The 22,233-nt window shown below is 45.7% G+C and overlaps 1 protein-coding gene across 5 annotated transcripts in view; it reads right to left on the minus strand.

Annotated features, from left to right (window-relative positions):
• PLEKHM3 (pleckstrin homology domain containing M3) overlaps positions 1–22,233 on the minus strand; it is a 112,303-nt gene that overhangs the window by 69,916 nt on the left and 20,154 nt on the right. For 2 of the 5 annotated variants that reach the window (XM_054829064.1, XM_054829066.1), the window contains one exon: positions 10,701–11,562. In XM_054829064.1, the coding sequence (XP_054685039.1) occupies positions 10,701–11,304 (604 nt within the window). In that variant the 5' untranslated portion in view covers positions 11,305–11,562. Of the gene's footprint in view, positions 1–10,700; positions 11,563–21,270; positions 21,425–21,839; positions 22,030–22,233 lie in introns of those variants that run through there. The other 3 variants (XM_054829067.1, XM_054829063.1, XM_054829065.1) reach the window with 3 other exon arrangements.

Raw genomic sequence — 22,233 nt, forward strand, 5'->3', positions numbered from 1 at the left:
CTGCTCCCTGCATGAGCACTTCATGGCTACAGTTCCTTCAGGAAATCTCCACCTTCTCCAGCATTGGGTTCTCATGGGCTGCAGGGAGATTTCTGCTCCACCATGGTATCCCCAGGGGCTGCAAGGGGAATCCCTGCCCCAGCACCTGCAGCACCTTCTCCTCCTCTGACCCTGGGCTGCTCCTCATACTTTCTTCCTCACACCGCCGTGCAGCGCTTTGCCCTTTCTGAAATGCACTGTGCCAGAGAGGCCCCACCTGTGGCTGAGGGGCAGAGCTGTGCCCCGCCCAGAACCACCCGGAACCTGCCAGAACTGCCCCGCCAGCACCTGGGCACTGCACCTGGACTTACCCAGGACACAGGGGAGAGACAACTCTGCCCAACCATAGCAGTTTCTTACCACATTTCAGCACGACATGGAACCAGAACATTTTGCACAGCTCCATTTACTAGAGAGGAGCTTTGCTGATCTATGAGAATCAGGCTCAGGACCAGGAGACATGACAAAAATGAAAAGAACCTGTCAGACTCAAACACACACAACTAAGTGCCACAGCACTTCAGGTGCTTCGGAGCAAACCCCTTCACAAGCCCTGGCCCAAGGCAAAGTCAAGGGGAATTTTCTTTGTCCTGAGAAAACCAGCCCATACGCAAGTGACTCCAGGCACCGAACTGATACGAATTTGAAAGGAGTTATCTAAAGCATTTCTGAGTTTTAAATAAAGGTTTCCATGCAAAATTTGTTCCAATCTGATTTGCACCACTTCAACCACCATTAATACGTGCAAATGTCAAATTTTCTCTTTGAGCTGGACATGTGGCTCTATGCAATTTTTGTTGGTCCCTGTATAAATTCAGTGGCATTCACTGTTACACTCTAACGCCGACTTTAACACTTGGCACCCCAAAACAACCCAGCCCTGAGGAACAAATTCTTGCTCCCATTTGACTTCTACTTCACCTTTCCAGTCAGGGTACCTGTGGTGGGTCTTGGTTTAGTAACAGCGTCAGAATTAAGACACAAGGGAAGAGGTTTCTGACTCCAGTTGTCATCTCTCTTGGAGACTGCTATTCCCAATGTGGAAGCAAGGTAGGCACCTGGAAAGAGCTTCTCATCCACTGCCCAGCACAATTAGGTCAAAACAAAATCAGCAACAATTGACCTTAACACACAGCATCACAAATGGCAGCAATACAGGAGCTGTTTCACTCATGGTTTCTGCCCTCGGGCTGACAACCTTGGAAAGAGGGACAGGGTAGACAGCTGGAGGCACAAAATATTTTAATCGTCTCAGCTTAACCAGTTACCACTCATGTTAACAGGCCACAACCTACCAAGTTTTAGACATGATCACCTCCCAGTATACCTAGGATGTCTTCATTGCACAGCTAAGAGAACAGAAGCATCTGGGCTTGATGAAGCCTGGAAGCAAAGATGAGCCTGTATAGAAGTTATTGCATCCCCATGTGTACTGGGCTTCCCAGCTCATACAGCCAGGATTGCTGGCCAAGCCCGCTCACACCACCGGCGGCTAATGGGTGAGTCTGTCTATCCTCCCAGGGGCACAAGGAGAGTCAGGGACGATGAGTAGAGGGTCTTAGTTACTGTCTGAAGGACATTGATACCAACTGGTGAGAAAGCAGATCTTGGGCTGTAACCTACCGTCGAAAGAGACGCTCCCGTCCTCAGCTGAAAGCATTGCTGTAGTTGGTTACGACACTTTTGTGTGTGGTCAGGAGGAGGATTAAGCACAGCAACAGTGTAAAAGCTTTGGCTAGCTCTTCAGTGAAGACCAACTTTAAGGATTTATAAGGATTAAGTAGACAAGTTACAGTTAAACTTAATGAACATACATGAGAATTAATTGCTTGATATACTTAATGTGAGTATGCAAACCTCATGACGGTTAAAAAATGGGGGAAGGATACTACCTCCAATCCACACTAACAAAAAGGAGGCACTAGCTCAGCTTCCCCACATCGCCCACTTACTCAGAATGGAGCCTGCATTTAACACCATGTTCAAAACACGCGACACTTCACCTACAAAGATATCCTACATATACGACTAAGACCATAACAACAATTAAAAAATTGCTACTTTGGCACTAGGTCTGAAAAGGCAGAAAGGAAATCAATATAACTATACCTTGCTGACAAATAAGCTACTCAAGAGCATTTCAGCTAAATATGAAAACTGAAAGTCTAATCTAAAACTCCAAATGGTAGAGAAAAAGCACACTTTCATAGCCCAAATGGATAGATATGCATGCACACACAAGTTAGAAGAGAACCAATTTCGTTCACCGTACATCTCTGGCCCTGACATTCATTAGTATTTCTGCGCTAACTCAAAAGCCATTAATTTCTCTGAAACCCACGCTAATCCCTTTGTAGTGCAGATAATGGGCAGCCATTCTAGAGTCATCTTCCCTTTCTATTAATCCAATCAGGGAGGCAGCGCTTCTGCAGCTCCAACTGCAATCTCTCTCACTTCCATCAAGTATAGATGACAGTTCAAGCTTCTCCATAATAAGACAACTCATAACCTTCCCCCAGCCACCCTTCCTTCATCTGCACACAGGTTTGCTTGTCTTTTGTTGAGTTAGAGAAAGGCTATCTCTCCCTGCCTTTCACAGAGGCACCCGCCTCTCCCTCCTTCGCCCCACTCCTTCCCTTCAGGCTCCCGTGAATTGGCTCCACTGGCTCTCGCTCTAACTGGGACAGAACCAGCAGCCAACTTGATTAAAATTCAAATTACTTGTATTGTTTAGTTCAGGGCAATAGATGCTGGCAGACACAGGTTGAATCCATATGCTACACATACACACACACCTCACAACCCTCTGCTCCTTTATCTCCTCGACATGCAGTGTGCCAGATAATACCTTTCCACTTAGAGAGCAAATGCTACCATCTCTCCATGCGCCTTCCAAACAGAAACTGCATCTCTTTTCCTCTCTACAGGGACAGGGAGAGTAAATTGAGGAAGAGTAAAAAAAGGGAAATAATCACAGTAAATGGCCCATGCCTGAGCCATTTGGAGTTATAATTTCAAGGGAAGAGGGGGAAGGAGGCAGGGGGAAATAAAGAGAGACTCAACAGCTGGGGTCAGGACAATATCTTCCTCGGCATCTGTCCTCTCCTTTGGGAACTGCCCACTCTTCCCAGAAAGGAGCCCCGCACCAAGCACACACCTACCCCTCCCCACGCTCGGGGGCAGTTGGTGCAACCAGGGCCGCAGAAGAGGGAGCCCAAATGTTGTGTCAGCACGTCCAGAAGACACATGCTCCTGAACAATTGGCTGTACTTGCATCCCTGTTGGTATGACAGGAAAAGTTGTCCATTTTCTAGCACTGAAGCATTTCTGATGACAGGAATACCAAGTAACTTGGAAAAGAGCTGAAGCAGAGATGCCTAGTTTCTGAGGGGTTTGTCTCCTAAGGGGGCACTCCCCTCCAGGTTCTCACATGCTTACTAAGACATGAGCATAAGTCACAGAGTTTTTGTCAACAGTCCTCCCCTCCGATTTCCATAGAGCTTAGAAGACACCTTTAAGACCTAAAGTGCTCTCAAACTGGGTTGGGTTAGTCAACTGCTTGGTGGGCTTTGCTGGATCAGGGACAAACTGTGCCTCAGCCAGTGTGACTCAGATCCACGATGTCTGCTTCCCTCCCACTTAAAAATACCGTCTTTTCTTCACACCTATTTTCCCATGTGGCTCAGCAGGTATATCTCTCTTCAGACAAGTACATCTGATTCCACTTTGTCCTGAAATAATGGCATTGATATTTAACCACAAATTTCCAGCAGATGCCTGTCCTAGACCCAAGTCTGGCTGCTTCTCCCAATGACATCTCTTTTCAAGGGACCACTACAGCAATGGGACTTGTACCTAGATAGCAGTTTGTATTAATTTACAAAAAGAAACAGCATCTCTCCCCACCAGAAGGATGTTTCTTCTTTTTCATCTTTCTTAGGCTTAGGGAAAGTAAAACCTGCTTTGAAAACATTGAACTTGCAAACTCTTAGACTTATGCATTGCTAGTGAGATTGGCTTAGCTGTTCACCAAAAAAGCTCCTCACTGAATGAACTGCCTAAACAGATGGATAATGAACCTGAACAAATTATTCTTTATATCTTTCCTTTCAGGTGTGGCATTGTATGAGAAACATTTGAAAAACTCTGCTGAAGTCTACAGGATCCCAGCTGCCCAGTCACTCCATCCAATCCTTTTTTGCTCTCCTGCAGCAAGTTGAACGCTTGTATAGTGTTTGCTGAGCAGACCATCAACACCTTGTGCATACTGACACAGCACCTGTGCCAAGGGGGCCAGTGGAGAATGAGGTTGGATTCAGTCAACATGCAAGACCAACCCAGAACAGGACTTAACTCTGGAAGAGACAGAAGTATAACAAGTTGAAAGAGCTGGTTACCTACCACCAGCTAGGAGATGCATAAAACAGCAGCACTTGCAAAAGAAGTAAGAATATCAGACACAGGTGGATTTGCTGCTTTTTTTATAAATTCACTCAATTTGGCTTTAAAAAGAAGGAAAAAAGGGTATAAAGTGACTGTCAAAGCTACGAAAACAGGGTCAGTTCACATTAGGAGAGTTAGCTGACACCACGAAGGGAATAATAGCAACTAGCCTGAAAATTCAGTTATGAAAGTCATCACAACATCACTGGAAGCAATCAGCACTGCCCAGGAGATGAAAACTCTGTTCATTAGCTTTATGGAGTGTCGTAACTCTGGAGAAAAAATCTCCATAAAAAAAACCCCTCCTAACCAGAACAGCTTCACAAGCAAACGCATCAGTGATGCTTACTGTAATCCTCCTGCACTGTGAACCTACCTCCTGTATGTGAGCCCCTCCCATCGCCTTCTACCGCACTCCCCTCTCCATCACCCTGCACCCTCCCACAGCCTCCCAGGCAAGGGAGTGGAGTAGGTCATGTTCCCCTCCACTGGAGGCAGCTGCCCAGCCTAGCCCCCTCCGCTGCTGCTGCTGCTCTCTGCCAGCCCCCCATGGCCCTTCCAGGTCAGAGGGTGCCCAAGCCCAAGGAGCAATCAGGAGTGAGCCTGCAGGGAACAAGTGCAGCACTCTTCAAATTAGCTGGGGGGGGTGTGGGGGGGTGGTGGTTAGAGAGGAAGTATCGTGCAGCAGATGAGTTGAAGTGAGGTGATCCAAATTATACTGCCATTTGATCTTGGGCAAAGTGCCTCACCTCTTCTTTGTCCCTACTCACCCTCCCTGTCCTTACTGTGTGGTGTATTTAAACTGTAATCTCCTGGGAGAAGGCGCTATTTCTTGCTAGATGCACAGACAGTCTCTGGCACTTACGGACCCTGCAGTGGAGGGCATCCAACTCACATTGGATTTTAAATAACATTTTTGCCTCCTTAAATCTTGAAAGGCCCCAGATCTCTGGAGTCCAGCTACCTTTTTCTTGACTACCTTTTAATGCTGAAAATAAATTGGCCACAAGGGGGCCGTTGGTTCTCCAACTGGCATGATACCTCTGGGATTATTTCCAAGTGGTTTGAGGCTTCCTGCTCTCCAGAGAGGAAGATGCAGAAGTGTCATTTCCACACATCTGCCTCTTGGATGACAGCACCATTATCCTCTGCACAACACCATGGATCTATAACGTTCTGCCATCCCAGTGGCAACTAACAGCCTATTGGTCTGCCCTGGCTGTGTAGCTCTACACGCAACAAACAAAAGACAGTGCTACGGCATGTTTTTGCAAAATCACAGATGGCAATCAGGCTTCAGAAACCTCCCTGGGTAGATGGGTCAGGAGCTAGGCTTTACCTGGCCATCATGGGAGGGGAAGCATGAAGGCTGCATGTCATACCTCCAATGTCTCTGACACCTCTCGGGATCTCTGGCTACCTCCACCTCTGCAGCAGCTCCCTTCCCTGCCACATCTCCCCTGTCCAGCTAGCTGTCTTTGCAGCTCCTTTTACAGTGGCAATCGATGACACTGCTGTCTGCTGCTTTGTGACCCGCCACCACAAACCTGCTCAGCACACTGATATATACCACCAAATGCTGCATGAGCCAACGTCACAGGCACAGAGCTGGTACCAAGCCACCACTACAGCTGCTGAAGGTGAGGATATCTGGCAAACAAAGAAAACATCCTGACCTAAAGTCTGTGTTGTCACCAGAATAAGAGAAAGCAGCACTGTAAAATGACTTCTCGGAACTCAAGGGTCACCCCCAGCCCCCAACCTGTGAATAAGTGGTGTGTTGCTCACGAATACAGATGTAGATGTCTCACCTCCACAAAAACACACTAGAAAAGTATGTAATATGTACAAGAGCTGCATGAAAAGGGGCACAAAACTCTCTTGAAATATCCCCTGCACAAACTCTGAGTACAAGATCATACCTTCAAAGTGTCCCAAACAATGGCTAGGCTCTCAGCAAGATAAAAAGATGTGAAGAGAGGGGGGAGAAAAAAGTTTGTTGTTGTTTTTGAGGTTTTTTTGTTTGTGTGTGTGTTGGGTTTTGTATTTTTTTTAAAATCAGTCAGTTGAAAGAAGGAGGTGAAATCCTGGCCTCGATCAGACACAGCAGAATTCAGGCCTGTTGGCCAGTTTTAAGGCAGTCACCTTTCTCTGGTATGCCTATTTTGTCATGCCACAGTACTGCAAACACCCGGTAGGCTCAGCTTCCTGATGGAGCATACTGCCAAAACCAGTGCGGCTGGATGAGTACCTCTGTAGCTGCTTGCTGGAGAGGGGCACAAGGCATCAGCCTTCTGCAGTAAGGACAGTTTGTCAGCAGGCAGATGCTCAGTGCAGTGACAGCTCTGGACTTCCCTAAACTCACAGGGATGGCAGGCAAACAAAACAGCTCCCCAGGAAAACTATATATATATATATAAAACTATAGCACCCACATTCTCGGGAGTGCCTGTGTTTGAATGAAAACATCCACATGACTATCAAAGATAACTGCTCACACATTGTGTTCTAATGATCTAAGCAAGCTTTTGCTGGATACTACAGAAGCATCATTCTCCCTTTGTTTGCCAAGCCACATGCCCAGAAATACAAAAGCCTGTCTTGAATTTGCTTACAACTTTCGTCTTTACTAGCTCCACTTACGGCTTGACACTGCTCCATAGCACAAACAGTGCTCACTTCTAGTACACTAGCTGTTTTGCCAGCAGGCCTAAGGAGATATTGCCCCAAAAGGCACAGCTTCTTTTCAGATCCTTTTCTTTCACAGCACATGGAAAGGACCCAGTTTCATTTTACTTGTATTATAAAAAACCAAGCAGCAGGAACAGATAAACTATAGTAGTAAACAGATAGTAATAAATACGCTATGAAGATAAGGGGAAAAAAAAATTGTGAAGAGTTATTCTATGCAGCAACTCAGTCGGCCTAGGAGGACTGGGAGACCTCTGCAGGCTCCAGAGGGAAGTCTGCAATGAGGACTGGCAGGAGTGGCTGAAGGTGCTCTCAGTATCTCATATGCATTCATTTAATCTGTATTAAAGCCTTGGAAAGGGATGTCTCCACAGGCTGCGGCCACTATGACTCCTTCAACCACTGCAGCAGCTTTTAGCCAACCTTAAAATACAGTTTTCGGTCTCTTGCAGAGAATAATTAGAGTCCCAGATACACATACCTGCAACATCTACTTTCTTGCTTTTGCTTTTCTCTTTTCAGCTCAGCTCACAGTAGAAGCAAACTCTGTGGCAGGCTCTCTTGTAAACACAGAGGGAAGAAATACCATGGCTACCTTCTAAAACCTGCACAGCAGCTGAACAGAACAGGTTAAGGAAACAGGTTAAAAGAGTGCATTTTCAGAGCACAGAAGTTGTTCTTCCTCAAAGAAGATACCACTGACTTCAAACATCCCATGCAGAAAGATTCTTGGAGGCCATACAGCAAGCACTGACAAATGCCTTGCAACTTTGCAAAAAGCAACAGAAAAAGTGTGGGCTGAGCACCGTAGAGGTACTGACTACTGCTAGGCTACAGGTGAGTACTGGGAGAAGTTCTTCAGCCACTCCATTTCCTTCCCTTGCTTGGTTCATCTCCAAGATCCCAGAACTTGACCGTACTTAGTCTCTTCTGTAAAAAGCCATTTTGAAGAGACCCACGTTTCTGGCAGCACTGAGCACAGCAATGGGACTTGTTCCGGGTGTCATAGAGAAATCGAGGAATGGATGGGCTATAAGACACCTGGCACTATTGCAGATAGTATAAAAACAAGAGTTTTCTTTGTGGAAATCTGTCAATTTCTGTTTTTCTTAAGAGTGCTAATATCACTACACTTCACAAAACTGCTTTATAGATGCAAGGTCTATACAGTTATACTTCATAACCACCAACTGTTTAACATGAAATCATAACAATAAAGAGCATATCACACTCTAACACAGTTTGTTCACTTTTTCTGTATGGAGAAAAACTTTATTGCATTAATTGCATTCAAACAGTCTAAGTGCCTGCAGAGGGACTGGGAAGAGTACCACTGAACTCCACTGCTACCACTAAAGCAGCACGCCTTGGGTACACGCTGTGATAGGGTGACTGAATCCTGGACACAGCCCAGCTTAAGGAATCCCACTGTTAGATCCAGCTGTACAAAGAGCGCATTTCTTGTCTTCTCTCTTCTTCTCATGGTTATATCACGGGAGGTTTTCTATCAAGCTGCTCTAGATAAGGGTTTGAAGTCCTGCTATAGACTTGACTTTGGACACAGTAAGGTTCTTTCAGGGCTTCCAGAGGGTTGGTGCATGTCCTTCTAAGCAAAGTGGCTTTGGAACCAACAGCGTCCCAGCAATGCAGTTCCTAATAAAATTAGTTTGTTTGCCAGAAGGGGAAGAAAAACTTACATCATTGTTTCCATTTTTCATTTTGCTTCCTTTTATGAACAGTTGCATCACACTGCCTTGTATTTGTGTGTAATACAGAGAGGAATATAGTTTGCTTGACCCCAGACAGAGGTGCAATGCATTAGGGTGCATCCCAACATACTCTTGCAGTTGCCTAAGCCCTGGACTGACAGAAGGGAGACCTGTTCGGCCTCAGAAGGACCAGCTGGACTGGTGGTTTGCTTCTTGCAGCCTGGGGATCCAGTGGCGGCTTGAAATCACTCTCACTGAACAAGTACATGAACAAGACTTTAATACAAAATAGCTTAGGTATTTCTTATTATAAACAGGATAAGTAACAGAACCCCTTTCTTTTTCTGAGGGCTGCATGTGGAAATTGGGCCAAAAAGATTAAGCTTAAAACACTATCGGGGACAAATATTGACCTTTAATGGCCAGATTTTAATAGTGTTTCTGTGGGCACATAAAGGTGTTGCATGCTAAGTTAAACCCATGAGATGCCCAGGATACAGGTGACAGAAACTGAGAGCTCTGTCTCCAGGCTTCTGGGTGCATTCCTGTCCCACATCCCTTCCATGGGACCAGACCAGAGACCTCACTCTGCAGGAAGCAATTTATCTCCCTAAACAAAAATAACAGCAGGTATACTTGCCTTTGTAAGCCAAGAGCACCCTTCTTTGGGATACAGCAACTATGTTACAATGTAACACAATAACCTACAGATTTTTGTGTGTGTGTGTATACATACATATATACCTACACATTATATATATTTATGTTAATATATGCACAAATCCACAAACACAACCGTTTAGGCACCTGCTTTTCATGCTCTAAAATAGTTGACTTATCTGGAAAACCTAACCCAAAAGGCTTGTTTTAACCCTAAACAGGCTACCTATTCGTAAGTGGAACCATTCTACCATACACACACACACGCACGCTTTCACAACTCTCTGATTTTTAAATTCCTTTGTTAAGTCCTGCCTTTGTTTAGATTATAAAACATTTGTGGCACTAACTGCTTTTCTTTTCCGTAAGTGCCCAGTCCACTTCTGGCATCTACAAAATAAATCATGGAGATGGAGACACTGGTTCAGTGTTTCCAAAGCCCTGAGTGTAACCTCTTCCACTGCAATGCTTGAGAAAGGAAAAGGAAAAGTATCACTTGCTAAATATCACTTCGTATGGCTCACTGGAGACGCCTACATCAATCCGATAACAAGACTTCCTGTGCCCTGTAAAATGCTGGCAGAGATGCCTTAATATTGACAAGCACAAATTGCATGCTTGAGTTTTTGTTAATTGTTTATGGACTGAATAGCCAGCATTTCTTAAAGAAACAGCAGAGATCTCAGGCCTCACAGTAAAGCTTTTTATGCCCTCTTTTTAATGGCTGCTCTTTAACGCTTAAGAAAACTGCCTTTGTTTGGATTTGCCATTCTCCCAATACCTTTAGCATTCAAAGTTTTTTAGTTCAGGAAAATCAGGTAAGGTAATGATGAGAAATACTTAAACAAATATTTTTTTTTCCTAAGTCAAACTGAACAAAATAGAAGCAAAAAGTAAAACAAGCTTAGTTTTTCAAACCATGAAAGGAACAGAAGTCAAGATTGATTTAAAATCTGATCCTTAGACAAGCAAACAGACAGAGCTATATCAAAGACAACAGAGCCATGCTGATTTCTATCATCTTAAGAGCTACCTCACAGTTGTTTTTTGGGGGGCTTGTTTGGTTTTTTTAAACACATAGCTCCTCTTTCATGTAAATATTAAAAACAAATAGGAAAGTCCTCATATCAACAGAAACAATAAAGCATCAGCACAAACCTGTGTTTCCTTGGATGTCCTCTCCCTTGGTTAACGCCAGGTAAGAGAGCAGAGCGCAGTTATTGTCCCGACCCGGCGTAGGTGGCTGCTGCAGGGAGGTGCCCGTGAAGACCACTCCCCAGTTTACATGGCTGATATCGGAGCGTGACCTGTTGTGTCCCGGCTTGAATGTGGAGGCTTCCTCATTCTGCACCAGGATGTCGTTCACCGAGCGAGGCCTGTCTCTCCTCCGCTGGCAGATATTGAAGATGTTAAAAGCTGTGGTCTCCCCTTCCCCTGCCCAAGCACGGTTGTCAGCAGCTGTTCCCCTCTGCACCATGCGCTGGTCTTTGGCAGGGAATGCTGTCTGAGCTTTGGTTTCCAAGAGGCCATTTTTGCAGTGATCCCAGATGAGGCTACTTTTGGCTAAGGAGGTAACGTTCCTCAGATTCCTGCTCTCTGTTATCTGATCAAATACCTCGTGCCCAACCAGTTCGGGGACCTCCTGTACACCATACACCTCGGACGGCTGCACAATCTTTTCAAGCTTAGTATCAAAACTATTGAAAAAGTCTTCAGTCACTTCCAAGGCAGGGCTAATGTCATCAACTTCAAGAGCCTCCATATCCTGTGCTGCCAGCGGGCCTGAGGCGTCGCAATGCGTTCAGAAGATACCACATAAATATCTAGGGAAAGAGCTGCTTCACATCTGTTCTTGGCACACCATTAACTTAGAGATGGTGGGGCTAATACATTCACCAACCACAGTCCTTAGCTGTAGGAAGGAACCAAATCAGCCTGCCTTCAGATGGGAGATTTAACATCCACTGATCAAGCGGGCTACTGTTCCTCTATGAAATAAGCTTATAATGATGGAGAATACCTGTAAAGCAAAGTGAGACATCACATCAGTAAGGACCTTTTCCCACATAAATATGTTTAATCGCATCAGTCCTTTCACAGTCACAGTCCCCTCGATTTGACTTTGGCACAAACACTATTGTGTACGAAGAACCCCTTTGGGGTTTCTGTTGTTCACTGTGTGTGAACTCTGTGTATTATCACTTCTTGAACAGGAACCTGCAGAGAGCAGGATGGGGCACCAGATAAAGGGGAACCAAAGTGATGCCATTTATTAACCAAGCTTTAGAAAGCTGCACTGAGAGGCGGTACTAACATCAGAAATGCAGCCACCTAGGGCATGCTTAGTACAGGTTCCCATTGGGCTGTAAGAAAAAGTGAGAAACAAAGGGTTAGTAAAATACACCAACCAGCCTCAAATAGTTTGCCCTTTTCTCACAGATGGTGTGCACCCCCTGTTTTAGGAGATCAACATGAGTTTTACAGCAGCTACTTCGCCTACTTGTCCACATAAACAGAACTGTGATATTTGCCTAATAAATCAATGCTATTAGGCTGCTGCAGAGCACTGCATGTAGAGTTTCTCTCTAGAATATCACTGGGAACTTAAATGAAACCATGTGGCAACCTAAGCCCCAGAAAGACAAAGCAGCCTACAGCAAAAGAAAAATATACCATGTCCTGCATCATCACAAATCTACAGATCTTTATTTCCAAGCAACTGACTCACTGGGCAAAACATAAGAATAGTAAAAGGCTTTAAGGCTAGACCTACTGAAGAGCTGAGCTCATGCCTATCAGGAGGAAGAAAGAGGGGTTTCTGTTCCCTCTGGTGCAGTAAGGGGGAATCTCATTGCTGATTTCTGTTGCACCAAGCCTGCTGCCTTCTAACCTCTCCCTCTTGAAGCTCCATCCCCAGTGCTGCCATGCTCGAGGGAAGAAGTGCACGGTAGGTGTGCTTAAATTGAGGAAATCAGTCAAACGTGGGCAAGTTCTTGGGACCTGGAGACTGGGCATTTGTACTAGCAGGAGAAGAGGTCTCACAGCTGCTAGGAGAAATCACAGTACCTACAGCTTGTACATGCAGAACAGCCCAGAGATCTACATCACAGTTTTGACCACATCAGCTCAAGTCGTATAAGAAGCAAAGCTGCATTAGCTCACAGCTCTGCCTAGATTAATACACTCTTAACAAAACTAATTAGCCTGGGCAGGGTTGATAATTAGCAGCTCATTAGCTTGTGAATGATGCTGAAGTGCTACCAGGACCCATGAAGATTTACACTTAGCAGGAAAAAACATCTATTAAACAGCATCAAACACAGATAGTACTTCTATTTAAGGTTCCTTTTTTAATCCAGAACAGTCTATTTGCCTAACTTATATTAGCAAAGTCATTTAAATAGACACCCTTTCCTACAGCAAGCCAGAGGGAGGAAGGAGGCCAGCAGCCCCCCAATAAGGGGGCACAGAATGCTGTAGCACAGACCAAGCCCCTCCACAATCACCCACTGGCTTCCTCCCACCGGCTTCCTCCCACCCCTGCTTCAGTTGTGGCCAGCAATGACACAATTGTGTTGGAAAGCAGCAGCTCATCCTCCCTCCTAAGAGATCAGCAGTTCAGACCATGATCTCTGTAAACACACTCCAAGTAAATAATTTTCAAAAGCAATAAACAATCACATACATAACTCTGGAAACTTCAAGTCTTTACACTGGGATCTTTCTTCCCATATCTCTCTGCAAGGATTCACTTCACTAGCCTCATAGTGAACCAAGACTAGGATCAGCTTCAACAAGTAAACGTAGAGTAAGACACTGAAGGTAGAGCCAGAATCACAAACAGAGGGCTGAAAAAAACCAGATCTGGAGTAGCTTCAAATCGCAACAGCATGGGAACAGACTCTTTGCAAAGCTGTGCAACTGTGCCAGTTGACAGCAGTGGGAAATGAAGTCATCCTGGGCACGTCTGTATTGTCAGCTTAATGCAGCACGGAGTTCACTCTTGAAGCTCATTCCTGCCAGCAACCCCAGAACAGCATTCTGCTCCCTGGCACCTTAGAACTTGGGAGCTCCAGGAACAGGCTAAGGGACATGATGTGGTGCAACTTGGCCACTTACTCTATATCCTCCTATAGCATGTCTTTACAGCAAGAATGGTATTTTGAAGTTGCAAAACTCCAATAGCCATTCACTTGAACAAAACCAGTACTAACACAATCATAAGCCAACAGTGAAAGCTACAGGCCGGCCCATACAAAGATGCCACTTCACAGGGGTGAATACAGCAGAAAATACAGCCTTGCTCTCACTCAAGGCACTGGAGCAGCCATCACTCCAGAAGGGCTCGTGACATGCCACTGAAGCATTTCAGTGGTAGCAGATGCAATGTTGCTCTGTTTTTTATTTTAAATCATTAGGAAAGGTAGGAAGCAAGGGGAAAAAATTGACACTTACATTTAACATGTTCATTTTTAAATGCTGGAGGCTTCATGTGGCTGCACGTTTCTCTGGATCCTGTGAGACTGGAGCCAGTGTCATGCAGCCTAGGTGGTGATGCTGAACTACAAACTGACCTCGTACCCAGTAAGAAGCTGAATCACAAGGTCATGAGAAGATGACAGTCCCCTGCATCACACGGTTCACAAATTGCAGCACTCATACCTTCCAAACTTGTCTGTCTGCCCTGCTTAATAAACATGTGAAAGGTGACCTCAGTGGTGGCAGGCTCATCCCTTCCTACACCACCAAGAACCTCCTTAGATCAAAGAAAGAGTTGTGCCAGTAATGCACTGGGATTCTGCAGTCACATATCCTCCATAAAGACAATTTGGCATTTTCTGACAGTGGCACTCAACAAATTTTTAATTCAGACTTCTGCATGGATTTGGTGCCAAATGAAAGCAAACTTTGATATAGCAGTAAACAGCACCATCAGAATCTCCTCCAGGAGGTAAAGCAGTGGAAATCACTTCCTTCACATGAAGGAGGAAAAAAGGCAATTAATAGGATAGGATGAACTCTTTTTAAATTACAATAAAATGTATTGCCTTATGTATTGTTTCTTGGAAACACCTGAAATTTTCTAAAGGCATTCAGCAATGAATAGGAGAGGAAAAGAGAGGCATCAGCCCAAACTAGTAAAGACTGCCAAAGCTATAGGCAACAGCAAGCAGGGATTTGTTATGGGAAGCAGAAACCTAACAGCTCATCCAGGCCCGTGGGAACTAGTCTTACTGAAAAAAAAAGATGAAGGAACATGGTGCATTGTACTTAGCAAAAAATGCTGGACACAGGGATTGCAGCAGCTGAAAAACATGTTTTTCTGTATGCCTGTCTAGCACAGATACATATTTCATCCATGAACATGCAGCAGATCATTAACATGCACTTACAACATGAGTAAAGTCTTTACTAGCACAAGTTTATAGTGGCCACATTGCTCATACAGCTGAGGTAAACAGCAAGGATTGCTGGTCATGCCACGTGAAACACAGAAGTTCAGTTTAGTCAAGATTACTTCTCTTCCCTTAGAGAAGTCACAAGGACTCATACTAGGTGACTGCACAGTCTGACAGCAGAGAAAAATCATGGACGACAAATGCCAAGGAACATACACTGGAAGAGATCATTTACCTTCCTGATGTGCTTTTCTGGATCCCCACGGACCAGGGAAAATAGCCAGGCATTGCGTGGCAATCGTTAAAAAGCAGGGAAAGGCAAGGGTAGAAAGCAATCTTGCAGGTGATACACACCACCACAACAGGCACTCACTGTGTACCCCCAGCTTACACATTATGTTCAGGACTGTTCATTCCAGGTCAGGCAGGAAAAAAAAAACTAGAGCCAGCATGTGTTTAGGAACCAGTGACCAAAGAGATGCATTTAGCTTGCCAATCCATACAAAATATTTATATAAAAGAAGCACCTTTCAGTTTGGTTTCCTAAGGAAACAAGGTTTGTGCCACCATCCTACCTGCCAGTTATTCTTCCTTCGAGCGGTACACGTAATTTCAGGTAGGTGGGACAGAGCAGTAGTGTCCTGAAAGATGCAGTTCTTGCACTGTCATTCAACACTGGACAGGAAACAGGCCCAAACTCACCCTCCTGCTGAGGGAGAAGCAGGCAAAACTCAGTCCCTTATCATTTCTAGAAGGCCAGTGCTACCACATGGGTCTCTCCAAATTAGCCACAGCACAAGTGGTTAGTGTGCGATGGATCTGAGAACACTGGGAAGCAGAGGGAGAAAGCAGGAAGGAGGAATAGGAGGCATCACACAACTTGATAAGCAGTCTTGTCAGTTTTGGTGCTCACAGGACCTCCTCTTCAGTGAACAGGTAATAGAGACGTATAAAACAATGAGTGATACGCAACAGATAAAAGGGGAAGTCCGTATTTCTCTTGTATTTGGAGAGAGAATTAGAAAGGAACAATCAATGATCTTCATAAGCAATGTGTTCAGGAGGAAATACATAAATGAGGGGAGCTCCCAGCCAGCAAAAGATCGCAAAAGGTGGGTAATACTGTTAGAAGTCCCCTAAGTCTCATTGATTCCTAATGATTCTTAGACTCAAATTCCTGGCAAAGATTTGGGTGTTTCTGAGAATTTTATCTCAAGAGCACAAGAGGAGTTTTACAAGTTACCTGGATGCAAACAGAGAGCAGGGGTGCCTCAGCCACTGGAGAGCTTGCCCTAGCCCCTTCTCAGCACCCTGGAACCCACTGCAGGAACCAGCTCTGCTTATCTTGCACTGCATTGCAACTGTGGGCTGAAATTCCAATGCCAACAAGGAAAACAGAGACAGACATCCTTTCAATTGGGTAACAATTTGGTAGCAGAGCAAATGCAAGCAGCCTCAGGAACCTTTATTTCTGGTATGTTGCAGGCCTGAACCACTATAGTCCAGTTTACAGGCAGTGACAAGCCTGGTCTGAACAACAGGTCATCTGAAGAAAAGGTGGATGCACGGCCTCTTTGAACACAATTCACTAGGACTGGAGCAGCTAGTACCTAATGAGCTTTTCTGCTTGTCAGTCTGAGCAACCTCAGCCTGTGACCTGAATGTCTTCCAGTGGCACCTTGAACAATCACAGCCTACAGGTTTTGCTGCTACAAGGATTTCTGAATAGCTCTGTGGGTCCCATCAGCCAAGTACTGCCTAGAATCTAAATGGGACACACTTAGGTCAATGGCAGTCCCTGGAAACTAGGCTCTGCTGTGCAGAATCTCTGAAAAAAAGCTACAAAGCTCAAGAGTTAGGTGCTACCTCTTAGTTAAGAGGTTGAGCTGTATTTGTCAGGTGAACACATCTGAATTGGTAGAAGAGAGAATGAGGATGCACACATGGCTGTCACACACAAAGCCTTTACCATTGCCTATACACTTCTATACATCTCTGGCACAAGAATGCTTGCAGAAAAAGTTGAAAAATTGACAGTGGCAGCACGATGCAAGGGATTGCACAGTGCCCTTCTTCCAGCATCCCCTTGCCGTAACTAGTCGGCAGATGATGCTTTATTTATTTACAGTATAGCAAGGCCTACTGAGCAAACATTCTCCATCTTGTTCTGACCACGAGCTCTTTCAAAGCACGATGGCGCCTAGGTGTCTCTTCCCAGCCACAAGCCCTCTTTCCCTTAGCTGTACAGGAAGCATAGTGTCATAGCTGCTGTGGTTGAAGCCTCAGTATGCAACATACCCAGTCAGATCCACTGTACTGTGTGCCATCCATATGTAACCAAAAAGCAGTCCTGGTTCAAAACACCTATAATCCTAGCAGGTACAAATCCCATGCAGGCAGTGGCTAGTTCTCTGAGCAGCAACTGAAAGCTGCACTCCTGCTTGCCTCTCATACTCAATTTGGAGAGGCAACTGATAATTAGGAATTTCATAAGGGGTAATTGCAGGGAGCGAGTGTCAGCTGGGACACTGTCCCTGTGCAAACTATCACATTTTCTTGTATCCTGGCTGTATTTTTTCTCTCGGCACAAGGCAAGCCTTCTCCCCAAGCCATTCCAAAACCCCAGGTGACCTACTGCTGTGTACACTGAGTGAGCAACACAGCACACAAGCTTCTTAGATTCACCATTTAAATGTCTGGATGAAATTTACCGTGCCTCACAGACAAGATAAAACTACAAGAAACTTTTTATATGGAACAGGGGATCACAGTTTCAAGGAGGTTGCCATATGATAGTCAATGGTTGGTTCAACATAGCCTGGATAATTGTCTTTAGATCACATTTTTAAAGCCCCTCTTCAAAAGCCTCTTCCTCCAACCCACAATTGAGAAATTAATTGCCTAAAATTTTCAGACAATCCCAATTTTGAAGTGCTTCACATAAATAAATATCTTCTGACTGATATTCCTGCACAAAACCACTAACAATATTCAGGAAAAGCTCACAAAACCTGGAGAAAGAGGGTTTCTGGTCAGGAGTGCTTGCTTTAGGGCCAGGAGCTAGAGAGGATAACTGAATGTAAGCATAACCATTTCCACGTTGCAAACCCATCTGTTTGTTATAGTCTCATTGCCCTTAAGGATGAAATTGACTGCCAACATTTATCAGTGATGAAGAGCTCCCACATCCTGTCTGCTAGACCAAGGGAGAAGCAAAGAGCAGGAACAGCTGCAATTAACTTGGTGCCTAATCTTCCACACTACAGAAAACAAAAGAAAAAATAACCAACATAGAAAAGATGAAATGAAGAAAGAGGTGAAACCAGGGAAGAAGTAGAGTGCTATATTCTGAGGGGAAGCAGACCCTTAACGAGGATACATGAGTCTCACTGTGAAAGCATAGATTTTCTGCAGCTGCTGATCTGACCCAGTGCCTTTAACAAGGAAGCTCCCCAGGCATCCTCCCTGCATGGGGAACTAACACATCACAGCTACAGAACAGCTCATCCAGTGATGAGCGCAAGGTAATGAATAATAAATAGTGCTTATAGTATACATTATCTTTAATTTGAACTGCACTTCGGAAACAGTAATTAAAATGCAAGAAACTCTAAGCTGAACAACAGCCTGCTGCACCAGAACAAAGCGGGTCCGGAGGGTGAGGAGGACGCAGCAGCAGAGGAAGACAGACCGCAGAAAGCTTTTCTTTTCTGGAGACTGACTGCTGTACAGCTCTCCGGAGATCTTTATCACTGACTCCTTTGCCTTGCAGCCATCTGACGCACATCCCTCCTGGCTGGGGAGCGCCACCAAGTAATGAGGGGCTGTATCACTTCCCGTGGATGAGTAACCATTTGAAATCTCAGTAGCTGGGCTGGGACTCCAGAAAAGATGAAGGACTCTTGGCAAGGAAAGGAACAGAATGCAAAGCCGAATGACCGGAGGAGAGTTAGCTGATGGTAACACACAGCCCAGGCTGCAGGCCAGCCAAACCCATCAGCACGTGGGCACCTTCATAGCTCACATCGGAGTAAAATCCAGAGTACCCCCTTGTGCGCTCTGCCTGTTGGCTGGCTGACCTCACACGGAAGGATGTCAGGCATAGGGAAAAGAGGCTCTTCCAAGTTCTAGCACCGCCCCGTAGATCAGCTGGATGCAAACACCTCAAACCCACCCACACTTCAGGCACAAAATCCATGCGGACAAACGGAATGAAGCAGTGCCGTGATTTGGCCTAAGGCACAGATATGTGGTCTTAAATACACCTGTAGTCCCAAATAACAACTCAAGGGAGGGTGAATGATTTCTATGTTTGGGTTCATTTGCTTTGTGTGTACAGGTTTGTTTAAAGTGGTATAACTCGCATTTTACATGCTGCCCTTGACTACAAGAACTCCTGCCTGTTCTGCCAGGCAGACAGACACCACAAAACAGCCTGAGCTCAGCATAAAGAGTACAGAGACAGTCAGGGAACAGGGTATCAGAGAGGGGCAATACAAACCTCCTCCAGTACATGAGGAAACATGATTGAACTGGACATTCAAGAAACAAAAACAAACATGACTCAGTCTAACATTTCTAATTGTATCTGCCATGATATACCAGCTTGTCTCCTGCTAGGATGTACGGGAACTTTGTATATGTCAAGTGATAGAAAGCTTCTTTTTTAAATAAACATTCCTGGTTAATGCAAACAGAAATGTTACAAGTATCTTCTGGCTCCACACTTTCTAGAACTATGCTGAAGGGAAAAGACAGCCCTTAAAAGCTTTTTTTTTTTTTTTTTTTGTTAAGGAGATCAGAAATGAAGACATTTTCAGTTTATCCCTGTGAGTTCTGAACAGAAATAAAATGCACATTTTGTTCTTGAGGATGTTGCTCCTCCAGAACTCATTTACGGAGACTGCTGGAAATCAGGCTGCTAAGCTTTCAGCTGTTGTGAGCAGCAATGTCCTGCTGCATGCCAAGGTGGCTGCATTTAAGCAACAAAGGACATACAGAAGAGAGGCTGCCAGATGAAGACGTTTATCTCCTTATAACTAGGACTCAGAAGATACTTTGGGACCTTTCTAGATGAAGCACTAGCTGGTATAAATAGCAATATAATAGGTGAATCCTTTACCATCTGTGCCAGACTACACAATTAATTTTTACTTAGCTCTGCACGGTAGTTTCTTTGAGGGACACCAAGCAGGAAGCAATGACCAGGCTCCAGCACAGCCCAGTATAACCCCACAGCTGGGAATAACAGCTGCCATTGCCCCAGAAGTCAGAAGGAGGGTAAGAAACACAGCAACTGCCACAAGAACATGGGAGACATTTCTTCCCTGAGATCATGGTATGACCATAAGAAAACATACTTGACTTCCAAATCTGTCCAGCACACAGCTTTCTGAGGAGCCCTGATCTGTGACTGTAGCCAACCCCTCTCTCTAACTGTGGTACCCAAGGAGCTCAGCTGGGACAGTACAAGCCTTTCTACAGTGAGACCTGGATTTCCTCTAACTGTTAGTGGTTGAATGCTGACGCTGATGGAAATACAGTGTTTAATAACAAACTCATTTTGAACCTCAAGCTAAGTCCTCCTCTTGTCTTTCAAAGAGCCAGGACCGCAGTGGTTTGGCACATTAATTATCAGGGGAAGAGGGGCAGGGGAAAGGAAAGGAAGCAATAATCCAAAGTTTGGCAAACTACCACAGCAACCCAAACCCTCAGGTCCTGGCAGCCCTGCCATGACAGCTAACCACGTAGGCTGGTTGTAACCACACGTACCGCTACAGAGCCGTGTGACTACTCGGCACAAACACTTGCTGTTTTCTAAACTGAACTATAACTTTATTACAAAAGATCTTAGCAGAAGCACAGCAGAAACCTCAAAACATTTGACAAAATTGAAATGTTAACACTTAACATGACTTCAGTCTGGTAAGGTTCTGCAGGAATGTCATCTCTAGCTACTGTAGACTGAGAAGATCCTTCATGCCACTACATAGTGCCCTGTTTCACATTTTAGATTTCTGATTTTTTTTAATCCCAAATTTAATTCACTAATTTTGGATAAATAAGCCTTGAAAGTGGCAAGATGAAAACTACTGTTGCTTAAGGTGTACGGGCATTTCTCCTACTAAGATTCAGATGCTTTCTTATTCTTACATATTGTGACTTTTTGTAGTCACTTAGTGGGATTATTCAGTGCCTAAAATTAGATTTGTCTGTAAATATTTGCAGGATCAGGGCCATAAGTTCATATTTGCAGAACAGAAAACAGATCAGGAGCAAGTCATGATTCCTTACACAAGCCTAATCTTGAGTTTCTTCCCTTATCTTACCTTGCAATGCCAGTGACCGTAGCATTTCTGCTGATACTCCAGCTAGCACACATTCCCACATAGCAGATACTCTCTTGTCAGGCCTATTTGATTCCAGAAGGTTTAATTCCACTGGCTGTCTTTGGGTGCTTGCTCCATAAAAGAAGCAATTTTACTGCAATGTAAGTAGACCACGACATTATGTCATACTCTAGGCTATTAAAATAGAGAGTGATGCGTGCACACTGTGCCTACACATACTGGAGTTTGATTCTACCGACGAGGAGCTACCCAAATTCCTGCTGAGACCGTGAGCGGCTACGGATGGGGGAAAACTAAAGCAGAGGGCCTTTCTATGCGCACGGGAACGTGTCTTTCCAGATGGGCACATGACTACAGACGTGTTTGTGCTATAAATGCAAACACAGACGCGCCCGGGCCCTCGCACACCGCCCGCATACGCGCTCGGCGGGCAGGCAGCACGGCGAAGGCTGCGGGAAGCCCGGCCCGGCAGCCAGCCCCGGAGGGGCCGGGGAACCTCACCGACCCTTCAAGCCCCGCACCGACCACAGACCAAAGGGAGTATTTACCTGCCGCCGGGGGCCGCGCTCTGCCTGTGCTCCGAGGAGGGGCTCCCCGCGCTCGCCCCGGCCCGGCGCGGAGCGGAGCCGCCGGCGCGCAGGCACGGCACGGCGCGGCACGGCCCCTCCTCGCCGCCGCGGTGCTGCCGGGCGGCGGGGCCGCGTCCTGCCGCAAAGCCGTCCCGGCCGCCGCGGGAAACGGCTCCGCGGCACCAAGGTTCCTGCCGCCGCCGCCCGCCCAGCCGGGAGCCCCGGCGCTCGGGGAGGCCGGGGCAGAAGTGCCCGGGCGGCGCCGGCAGCCCCGGGTCCCCCTCCGGCCTTGCGCCGGCGCTAGTAACGGCGGGAGAGCGGCTCGGCGGTCACCGCGTGTCCCAGCAACCCGCCAGCTTCTTATTGCTCCTTC

The sequence above is a fragment of the Grus americana genome, chromosome 6 (genome assembly GCF_028858705.1).
Source record: "Grus americana isolate bGruAme1 chromosome 6, bGruAme1.mat, whole genome shotgun sequence".
NCBI classification, from domain to species: domain Eukaryota; kingdom Metazoa; phylum Chordata; class Aves; order Gruiformes; family Gruidae; genus Grus; species Grus americana.